Consider the following 11,462-nt stretch of genomic DNA (forward strand, 5'->3'; position numbering starts at 1 on the left):
GCGCTGGATTTGTGGCTACGTATTGTTTAAATTTGTTCTTATCCTGGAATGTCTTGTTTTCTCCATTGATAGTGAATACTAGCTTGGCTGGGTATAGAAGTTTGGGTTTGCATCCATGGTCTCTTAGTTTTTGAAGAACCTCTATCCAGGACCTTCTGGCTTTCATGGTTTCCATAGAGAAGTCAGGTGTAAGTCTGATCGGTTTACCTTTATAAGTTACTTGGCCTTTTTCCTTTGCAGCTCTTAATATTCTTTCTTTAACCTGTATATTTTGTGTTTTGATTATTATATGGCGAGGGGATGCTTTTCTTTGATCCAGTCTGTTTGGTGTTCTGTATGCTTCTTGGATATTCAAAGGAATATCTTTCTTTATGTTGGGAAAGTTTTCTTCCATAATTTTGTTAAATATATTTTCTGGGCCTTTGAGCTGTAATTCTTCCCCTTCTTCTATTCCTATTATTCTCAGGTTTGGTCTTTTTATTGTGTCCCATATTTCCTGAATGTTTTGTGATGAGAATTTGTTGGCTTTGCTGTTTTCTTTGATCAGTGCGTTTATTTTCTCTATGGTGTCTTCAGAATCTGAGATTCTTTCTTCTATTTCTTGTATTCTATTGATTATGCTTGTTTCTGTAGGCTCTGCTCGTTGATCTAGAGTTTCCGTATCCATCTGGTCCCCCGTTTGTGTTTTCTTCTTTGCTTCCATTTCAGTTTTCAATTCTTGAACCTGTTTGTGGGTCTCATGTAGGTATTTACTCAATTCTTCAAACTTTTTGTTATACTTCTCATCCATTTCTATAAAGGTGTTTTTTACATATTGTTTAAGGGACTCTATTGCTTTCATAAAGTCGATTTTTTCCACTTCTTCTGTGTTTGGGTGCTCAAGACCTTCTATTGTAAGATCATTGGGTTCTGGTGCTTTCATGTTGTTTTTCAGGTTATTGGGTGAAATTTTGCCTTGGCGCCTGCCCATCTCCTCTTATTGATGCTCTCTAATTGGTCTTTTAAAACCAGATCAGGTTTCCCTGCTGAAAGAGGCTCCTCTTGCAAAATGCCCTCGCTCTGTTTCCTGGCTTCTGCCAGGGGCCAAGATACCTATCACCCCTCAGAAGGGTCTTCAGGAAAAGAACCAGGTTCCCTGTATGCCAGGGACCTCGCCAACCAAAGGCCTACCTCTTTGATTAAATTGTCCTGGGGCGATCTGCTCTCAGTGTTGCGCTGGTCCCTGCCGCCTGCGTTGCCTGTCACTGTGTCAGTACCCGCCGGTCTGGCCTGCGCCAGCTGCGTCGCCCACCGTGCGTCGGTTTCCGCCCGCCGCCGTCCGTGCGTCGGTTTCAAATGAACAGTTTTTAACTGAGCCAGCTGTAACTGAATTCTTCCTAAAGTACTATTCCAGACTTACTAGTTGTTTGTCATTGAAAACTGATTTTGGTCCATGTATTTATCAAGATTTTATAATGGGAAAGCAAACTAAAAACTAAATTTGGGACCAGATTTCAGATTATCTGACACGGGTTTTTGAATGCTGATTTCATAAAATATGAAATCTTCTCAGGTTTTCCTTAGGGTGGCAGTCAGGCCAGTCTCTCTCACTGACTCCAACATGCCTTGGCCAGTATTTACTCATGCTCACAGGTGGGGTCGCTAGTCAGTACTCAGGTCCACAAAGTCCAATGGCTAGTCAGTGTACTAAGTACAAAATAAAGGTACTTCTGTGCAAATGATTGCTTTCTCTTTCCAGTAATGTAAAATGTCTTCAAGGTCTTACCTAGTGTTTGTATTGGGAGTTGAGTGTAAACTTTAGGGGAAGTCATCATGAGCTGTCCCTAACTTAGATTGCATCTCTAGTAGATGAGACCTGGTTTAGGACCATCCCTCAGCAGATGCCTTCACACATCCAGCCTCTCACAGAACTCTCTGTCCTCAGAGAGCAGCCTTGAGTATGTTTCTGAGTTACTGTAGAAGAGCTCAAGGTTTGTCTGCTACGCATTGCTGAGGCTTTGAGCCATGTCATACTTTGATTTACACTTTTCATGTCTCTACCATGAACTTCATTTGGATAAAATTTAAAAATTGGTTGAAACTGCTTAGTAAACTAATGTGCTATATAAATAGAAGGTCTTACTATATGAATTTATTTTTTTTCTACATTTTAAATCTCATAAAGATAGGAATTTTATGCTTTGAAGACAAGATTCTCCTGTTAGGATTATGGTAGTTGATTTATTCTTGGGAAAATCTACTTACATGTTTAGAAATGTTTTCAAGAATATGCACGGAAGTTTCTGTTGGCCATTGTATTCACTTTATATGGACACTATACAAGACTTTGACTCTTATCGCTACAAGTGCAAATGCATTCACATGGAAATCTTTGTATATAGTAAGTGCACAGCTAGTAGCCATGTGAAGATTGCGATGAACTTTCAAAATTATCTGTTTTTTCAAAATTTCTTTTAAATATTTGAGTATTCACTTTGAGAAAACAAATGATAAACATCTTTGTTTTCTTAAATTGTCCAATTATAGCTGGGACACAGAGACACAGAACATCATTTCAAAGTTTAGGCAGTGATTAATGCTAATAGGTACATGATTCTCTTTAGCAAATCAGGACCAATTTAAGCAAATCGTCTTCTAGTTAATGAATTGTAGAAAACCCCTCATGTTCTCTATTTCTCAGTTGTATTCATCCTTATTTCCTTAGTCAACACCGTATAGGCTTATTCAGACTTCTTTTTATCTATGGTTACTACCTTTAAGTGAGAGAGAAGGCACATGCATGTGTTGAGTTGAAGTGCCATTCCAAAATACTTTCAAGTTTAGGCAGCATTCTCTTTAATCCTTTACGCTCCAGTGTGTTTGAAGAAACTGACACAGATTTACAAGAGCTTCAGGCCTCAATGGAGCAGCTGCTCAGGGAGCAGCCCGGTGATGAGTACAGCGAGGAGGACGAGTCGGCCTTAAAGAGCAGCGACGTGGAGCGGACAGCAAGGGGGACAGATGCCGCCGATGAGGACGACAACCCCAGCAGCGACAGTGCCCTGAATGAGGAGTGGCACTCAGGTACATGGTCTTGGCTGTGGGCCTGCTTCTTTCTCTGTGCTCAGACATCTTAAGTAAGGGGTCTTTTTCTGACGTGCAGCGTAAGCTGGCGTGTGCTCCTGTCTTCTGTTGTGTGTTGACTGCACGTGTTTCACACAGGGCACAGCAGTTCATTTCTTCCTGTTGTTGCACAGCGACTTGTGAAGCGTTTTTACTCTGCTTTTTGCTCTCCATTTCTTGACTTATTTTTCTAGTAAGAAAGACAATAACTTAGTATCTGTGTTCTGCCTGTCTCTTCATGTTATAGTCCATGTTTATCCTTTATACATAGGTTTGGTTGTTTCAGTTCAGAACATAGAAATATGCTTTTCCCATTTGTTTCCAAACTAAAATTTAAATAGTAGTGTTTCTGGGAATCTTTCTTTGTAATCTGATTTACTATCTATATCTTTAAAAGAAACAATTCTCAAAGTAACATTCTTGGGTAAGACAGCATTATAAGTGTTTTGATGGGCAGATGCCATAGTGAAGACCGCTTGTGTTGAACGTAGAAGAATGCAGGAAGCTATAATTCACTTGTCGTTGATGACAGTCTGTATGTGTAAGAATGACTTTTAATCACAAAGTGTCTTTTTTAGATAACAGTGACAGTGAGACTGCTAGTGAATGTGAATACGACAGTGTCTTCAACCACTTAGAGGAGCTAAGACTTCACCTGGAGCAGGAAATGGGCTTTGAGAAGTTATTTGAGGTGTATGAGAAAGTAAAGGTATGTCAATTTGATTACATCATTTCTCCCTCTTCCTCCTGCTTGTCCTGTATAATCCCCTCCCAAATGCACGGCCTGTTCTTTAACCATTGCTGTTATATATGCATATACACAGATGTATCGTGTAGAGCTAGGCTGCCCATGATAATTTGTTCTCTGCATCTTAAGCAGTTTTAGCTTTCTGTGATGACCTCATGCTATTGTAAAGATAAGCTTCTTTGTTGAAGGGAGAGATCTACACCTAACGTTGGGTATAATGGTACGATGTAGTTAGGAATCACGCTACTTTAGGAAAGTAGCAGTAGCGGGTTTTCTTCTAAAATCACTGATCTCACCAGCTGCATAGAGTGGCTAGGTTTATAGTGCCAGGCATGATCCCCCTTCTGGTGAAGATGCCTTGAGTCTAATTACACGGCTCATGGTTGCCACTGAGATGTAAGGGCCACTATTGTCCATTAGGGAGAGCTTGCTGTGCTAGACACCGTTATGGTTCACAGGCTGTCGTTGATTGCTTCTCTTCTGTAGCAGCTTCCGTATTAACTTACATCTGGTAATTTGGCATAGGCTATTCATGAGGATGAAGATGAAAATATTGAAATTTGTTCAACAATAGTTGAGACTATTTTGGGCAATGAGCATCAGCATCTCTACGCCAAGATTCTGCATTTAGTCATGGCAGATGGAGCCTATCATGAAGGTAAAGTTTTTCTCATGGCTTCATATTTTAAGCAAATGTGAGAAAAAAACAAGATGACAGATGTAAGATAAGGCACTCTCCTCAAGTGGGCTTTGAGGCAGTCTGTCCTGGACCCTATCTGATACTCTGTGAAGTAGCTCTAAAATTTACTCTGCCCTGTCACGAGATTTTATTGCCTTAGAGTCTTTAAGTCACTGTCTTTTAGTTCATAAGTAACATTGGGATGAATTTTTAATGCTTTATTTACTAATGTGTACATAGTGCCTGCATGTATGTATCTGCACCTTTTGTGTACATTGCCCACCAAAGCCAGGTGAGGACATCAGACCCCCTAGAACTGGCATTACAGATGGTTGTGAGCCATCGTGTTAGTGCTGGGAACTGAACCTGGGCCTCTGCAGTAGCAACCAGTGTCCTTACCCACTGAACCATCTCTCCAACCCTTAAATAACAAATTTTAAGACTCCTAATTAAAAATTCAATAGCTGTAGAAATTAAAATAATTCTCATCAATCTATTGAATTTCTTTGCAGAGGAAGAAAATGTAAAATTCTGAACATGAATTTATTTCTAACATGGTTGTCAAAATTAATATAATTACTTTAAAGATTTAATTCATAGACCAAAATTGAGGATTTTAAATTTTAATTGTTTAATTTTAGCAATACAATTTTTCTCAAAATACATTTATATTGCCTCTTTCTTGTTAAAAATAATTAAGATAATTTTTAAAAATTATTTACAAAATAAAAATAAATATTAAAAATATTTGAGAAAGCAGCATATTAGATAAACATAAAACCAAGGGATGGGGTAAAAATACGATAATGTTCAGAAGGTCTTCGTTCTGGAAACTTGGCAGTGAAGCAGGAATCCTGGTTAGTAGAATCAGAGTCCCTAGGGCAAAGCACACTTAACTCTTTAGAGGACAGCAGTCTGGTGTGGAAACCATGCACAGTGTTTTGTCTTGGTCTTGTTCTTGTTTGAGACGAGATCTTGCTGTCCTCTAGGATAGCCTCAAACACGTGCCCCCTCCTGCCTTTTCCTCAACCACCATGCTAGTTCCTTAAAATTCACTTTAACCTTGACCCCTCTAAGGGAGGAAAGGTGTCATGTCTTCCCGGCACAACAGGACCCAGAGGTCTATAGATCTCAGTACAGACTAAGTAAGTGTTAACATTAGTTAACTGAGTTAACTTGTTAAGACTTCGGAAATTTCCTTCCAGTGTATTACTATAAAATAGGTGTTTTATTTTCTGAAATGATAACAGATGACTTCACCATTAAGATGAAGGTCTCTACTTTAGCCAGCATCTGGAATTTACAGATTCTTAATTTCACTGAGCTTGTGCACTCGAGCACTGAAGTGAGGAATAGCCTGTAATTTTGCAACATTTGGATTCCATAGATCATTTTTCATATTTGTAAGCTACAACGGCACAAGACTAGAGAATGATTCTATATTAGTAAATCTGTGGCGAGATCTAGCCAGTTCTATTCTCATTCAGACTGGTCCTTAGGAAGCTCTCCACAAGCCTTGTTTCAATGGACTTTTCAGTGGATTCGGCAGCAGAATGCTTAGGCTGTAGTGTTCCTTGTCAAGTGTCTGAAAAGCTTTTCTTTTGCTTTGCCCTTTGAGTGGAGAGCTGTAACAATCAGCTGGGCCTCAAGGTAGGATTGGCACAGCTGAGTGGTTGCTAAAGGATGCCTGTCTTATGAGCCTATTCACCTACAAGAACCAAACACTAGGCTGAGCCGTGTAGCCCTCAAGAAACGTGGTCAATTTTACTGTAGTGTGCAGTGGGGACGTTCGTGAGACCACGAAGTTCCCTGACCCAGAGCCAGCCTGGAGAGAAAAGGTAAAGCAGTTTCACAGTCAAGTGACTGCCTTTGCAAAGAGCAAAGGACAAGGTACCCCAGCAACCTTAGCAAACTTTTTAGATATCCTATAGCACACTTTAGCTTACTAATGTAGCCACTGAATAAACGCATGAAAAATACATTAAGCAAAAGCTAGGATGCTGTGTCAAGCATTAGACAATTAAGTGCTAGACAGTGACTGTGTTTAGAATTATGAGAGCAAATGGATCTCAAATCAAGCTGTCCTATATATAAATAGTTGGGTTTTAGATATTATCTAGGAGATAATAAAATCGTGTCATATACATGATGCCTGCACACTTTATTCTCATTCTAAATGATGAGAAACCAGTAAGGGACATATTAAAAAGAAGAAAGTGAGGTGAAGAGATTGAGGGAAACACGCCACCATCAGCCGGTGTGCTTATGTCCACATAGACAGAGCATCTGCACACATGCGCATACCCACAGCACAAGCAAGACTTGCACTTTGTAAAATGATCTTCTCATCTCATTTCTGTTTAATTTCCTGGAAATTGTCAACTGTCCCCAAACCGATCTCAACCAATCAGCTCTCCTGATATTGTTGCAGTGTAGGTTTTGTGAGCTTTAGTAACTGTTTCCGGTGGTAAAATTACCACTAACTAGTCTGTATGAAGCTCTTTCAAAAGTCATAGGTCAAACAGAGGTAGTAGTTTTGTAAGTTATTTAGAACTGGTTCTAAGAGTTCCTTCACAAGGAGAATTGAATGAATGCAGTATGGCCAATGGTAGGTTGGCAGAGACTACCACGTCCTCCCATTGATCATCAGCAACTAAGCACGTGATTTCTTTCAATATACCTTCCCTTCTCATCCATTTTAGAAGGAATGTTATGTTGTGTTTATGTAATGAAATTCTATACAGCTGTTCAAATGAATGAACCAAATCTTTAGCTAAGAATATGCATATGCCCACAAATCTAAGTTAAATAAGTCATGTGTGATTTATATAACATCTAAAACAAGCTTATTTACTTCTGCATATGTTTAATAGCAGCGAAAAAGTATAAGCAACAAGAATATACATTAATTTGGGTGTGCTAAAAAATGTCCCTAGAAAAGAAGGTCACTGAAGTGGGAAAGTATACAGCCTGTAATATGCTGTTACTTAAATATCAAAACCAGTAGGACTAAAAGTTAATGCTGTTAATGCTAGGTAGGTATATGTGTGTTCATTGCTTTCCTGACTCTCTGAAGCACTTTATAGCTGTAAAAGCGGAATAAGTTGTACTAGAGAGTGGTGTGTGACATTGGAAGCAATGAAGATATATTCAAGTTGCATGAAGTACTGGTGGGAGGCAGTGAGGGTGGTCCTTAAGGAGACGACATCGAAACTGGATTTTCAGAGATGAATGGCAGTTTGTCTAGGATCAGTATGCACATCCTGTATAAAGGGATGCAGAACATTGCAGCAGGGACAGTGAGTGACGGCCGGTAACTAACATGGGGAATCTTTAAAGCATTTCCGCGTTTGCTGTTAGCATTACAGACATTGTCAGCAGCGAGGGCGTGGCAGACAGTGGGGTCCACAGGGTGTAGTGTTTGACCTGATGCCTTGGATTTACTGGGGTGTGAAGAGGGCTGTTTGGCAGTGTTAGGCAAATCAATGTGCTTATTAATTAGTTCAACAATGTTTTTTATGAATAGACATTCTTGTGGTTTTACATAAGAATAGTTTACTTCATTGTGCCGTACTCATAAGATGGAATGGTGTGCAGACGTTGACTCTGACGTGGATTTTATTGTGAGGTTTTCACCAGGTAGAAACACCGAAAGCTTCGTAGTGGTGCCTGGTGTCCCCACAGAGACTGCCGCGAGCATTTCCAGTCCTGCTGCTTCTTACCACTCGCACTTCTCTATCCTCCTGTCTAGTCTGTGTCTTATGGGGGATGCTCACGTCACAATTCTGCATCTTGGTCTGATTGTCTTAGAGATATTTGTGCTTCAGAAGGCAGTCTGAGGATTTATGCTTACTTATTTGTAACACTGGTTGTCTTTGATAGTTTTTACTTACCTTTATTCTTTGTGATACTGCCTGGATGTCAGACAGTGAATATGCACCATTATAATAAAATTACATTTAAGACTGCATTAATAATCTTTAGAGAGGAAAATTCTTTTTAAAGAGCAAGATACTGCTTGAATTATAATAAAGTGAATTATTTTTTTCTTTTTTTCTACAGATAATGATGAATAATTCTCAGGACATTCTTTAATATTCAACTATATGAAAACATTTGAACTTGGCTCATAATACAAGCTTCCTGGGCAATAAAGATTATTTATGAGAAATGCCAGATTTAAGATAGGCATGCTTATTGCATGAAAAATTTGAGAAGTGTGTTTTTTCTTACATTTTATCTATTTTATTTTGTTTATTGGATTCTATAGCTGACTCATAGGTTCCTTTAGAATGTATATGTCTTTAAATCAGTCCACCAAAGCTTTGACTCAGAACTGGAATTAATAGTGTTAAAATTCACCACAAAAGAAGGAACTAATTTTAGCAACAGTCTTTCTGTGGAAGGAGTTGCCTGTATCATAAGAGGCCTACCACTAGGGTTTCATTTCAATTTTAGCATCACTTTTTTTCCGTCTAGGATTTTTCATCCTGGCTAGCAGGTTTGCATTAAATAATTCTTGTCAAGGGCTCTATTCAAATCTCTACATTTGGAAGATGAAATTTTAACCTTGAAGTTTGTATTCTTAAGTCATTTTTCAACCAACCACTGAATCTCCTGGGTTAGCCCGGTAGAAACAGACTGTGGAAATAATCCTAAAAATCATTGAAAGATTTCATTATGAAGGAATAGCGAAGCTGTATTTCCTGACACTTAAAAGTTACTTAATTTCTAATGTTTCTCTTTAAGGACCAGAAATAGTGTGTCTAAAAATCAGGCTATAAATTTAAACGTGGACCTAGCGAATAGCATAAAATTGCCCTTTTGGTTTTTAACCCCTCTCGTATATGTGCCTCAGTGTCACCTGCTAAAAAGGAGGAGCCTTTGTTTTCAGCACCTGGCAGTTGGTAACTAGTATGGGGAAGTGTTTGCCTGTCCTTTTCAGTACGAGGGTGGAACCAGGTCACTACAATGATGGCCGCATAGTTTCAGTTATGTGAAACTACATCTGGGAACAGTTATAGTTTCAGAATATGCCAAGTATACATGGCTTCATTGTCTACAGTCCGAATGTTCCTAATAATAGCAAAAATGTGTGCTTCTTAGGGTACCAGTCAACCTGATGGGCATAATCTGTCATCCGAAACGTGGATTCTTATTACTATTAGTACTGTATTGACTTTATTATGTATATTATTTCTAACATCCAGAACTAAATAGTTGATTTTTATATTTTATTTTGTACTATTAAATTTGTATTATGTACCTGAAGCGTACAATCAGTTGTCTTTATTAGCACTGTTCTCAGTATCTGCGCCATCTTAAGGTAGACAGACAATGACAGGAGCACGTGCAGAGGAAGACGTTGCGTCTGGAGACTGATGCCAGGCAGTCGGTGAGGCTGAGCTCAGACTTTCAAGCAACCCTCGTTTGAAAGTTACCGTAATCTGTAAGAGCCCTTGGCAACCTAAGGACCTCCTAAGGCCACAGTTTCTCCTCACTACCATCCTGGGAACTGAACTTTCATCAAAACATCTTCAACCCAGAGCATATACTTAGAAGACGTGGGCCAGAAAGCAATGGTCTGACTCCTGTCTGGGACGAAAGGGAAGGAAGCAGGCACCACCACCAGACAAAGTATTGAGCAGATGGTTTTCTAACAGTGAGGAACAGCCAGTGAGACTAATGCTCCAGCCGAGATGGGCTGACCACAGTGGGTGCTGTGGCTCCTCAGCCTTCCAGGAGCCAGCAGGGTGGGGATGGAGAGGTTGGAGCCAAGCAAAACCAGGGGTCGCCATCATTTGCTAAAATACAATTTACTACGTTATAAACAAACAACTCAGTAACTTAAGCTCTGCCTTGTTACAGAGGTGAATTCAAACTATCAGAAAGGAAATTATTTTTCTAAATAACAGAAATTACTCTATTGTAAACAAAATTGGAGAATCCAGGGGTTGGTTATTTAATGATATCAGCAGTACTGACTGATAAATCTGTAGCTAGACTAACAGGTACTTAAGACATAATTAGAAATATCTGGAATGAGCATGATTCACTGTATCTGACAGTCACCTGATGGATTATAAGGAAATATGAACAGTTCATGCCAAAATAATTAAAACTGCCTTTTTCTGGAGCAAAACTTACCTGTGCTAGGTTGCCATAACAGAGTGACTTCAACTACAGAATCCATGTTCTCAGTGTCATAGGTGCTACAGGCCCAAAGTCGTGATTTCTAGTGTGGCTTCTCGTTGGTTGCAGATAGGATTTCCTCCTGAGGCGACAGTGGAGGTGAGTGAGCTCTCTGTCGCTAATCCTATAGCATCCAGGCCCATTCTTATGACCTCCTTTAACCTTGCCTGACAGTCCATGTCCACTGACATTTCGTGGTAATTAGGACTTCAACAAGAATTTATTCGGTTGCATCGTGAAGGGGGATCTCAGGTATTTAGTCCACAGTTATCTAGGCTCACGGCAAGCCTCCATCTGATTACTCAGAGTCTAATACCCAATTGTGAAAGTGGAATTTCGTTTAAAGCCTACCACAAATGAGCCATTGGGTCCAGATGGACTCAGCGATAAGTTCTATCAAGCACTTCTGGAAGAAACAGTACCAGTTCTACACAAGCTGTTCTGAAATACTGGAATGCAGGGGAAATTGTCCCTCTTCAGAGAGCACAACCTGTTCCCAAAGTGAGAGGGGGGAAACGGGTGGAGGGAGAATGAGCTAAGGAATCCTACTTAGTGAGCAATGATGAAGAAGTTACAAGTTAGCAAATGAAGCTCAGCAACAAATCAGAAAGCAATGAATTGTAACCAAGTGGACCATATACTAGGAATACAGGATTAAAGTAACATGTGAAAAGCAATGTAGATCCTTATATCATCAGACTAAGAAAAGCACCCATGAGAGAACTGGCATCCATTCCCATC

The 11,462-nt window shown here is 39.6% G+C and overlaps 1 protein-coding gene across 5 annotated transcripts in view; it reads left to right on the forward strand.

Annotated features, from left to right (window-relative positions):
* Positions 1-9,794, forward strand: part of Nek1 (NIMA related kinase 1) — a 125,486-nt gene extending 115,692 nt beyond the window's left edge. For all 5 annotated transcript variants that reach the window (XM_050161814.1, XM_050161816.1, XM_050161815.1 and 2 more), the window contains 4 exons: positions 2,855-3,063; positions 3,681-3,811; positions 4,376-4,508; positions 8,592-9,794. In XM_050161814.1, the coding sequence (XP_050017771.1) occupies positions 2,855-3,063; positions 3,681-3,811; positions 4,376-4,508; positions 8,592-8,605 (487 nt within the window). In that variant the 3' untranslated portion in view covers positions 8,606-9,794. The remainder of the gene's footprint in view (positions 1-2,854; positions 3,064-3,680; positions 3,812-4,375; positions 4,509-8,591) is intronic.
* Positions 9,795-11,462: the final 1,668 nt, after the last annotated feature.

The sequence above is a fragment of the Alexandromys fortis genome, unplaced genomic scaffold (assembly GCF_014885135.2).
Source record: "Alexandromys fortis isolate MF-2015 unplaced genomic scaffold, M_Fortis_MF-2015_v1.1 scaffold_137, whole genome shotgun sequence".
Classification (NCBI taxonomy): domain Eukaryota; kingdom Metazoa; phylum Chordata; class Mammalia; order Rodentia; family Cricetidae; genus Alexandromys; species Alexandromys fortis.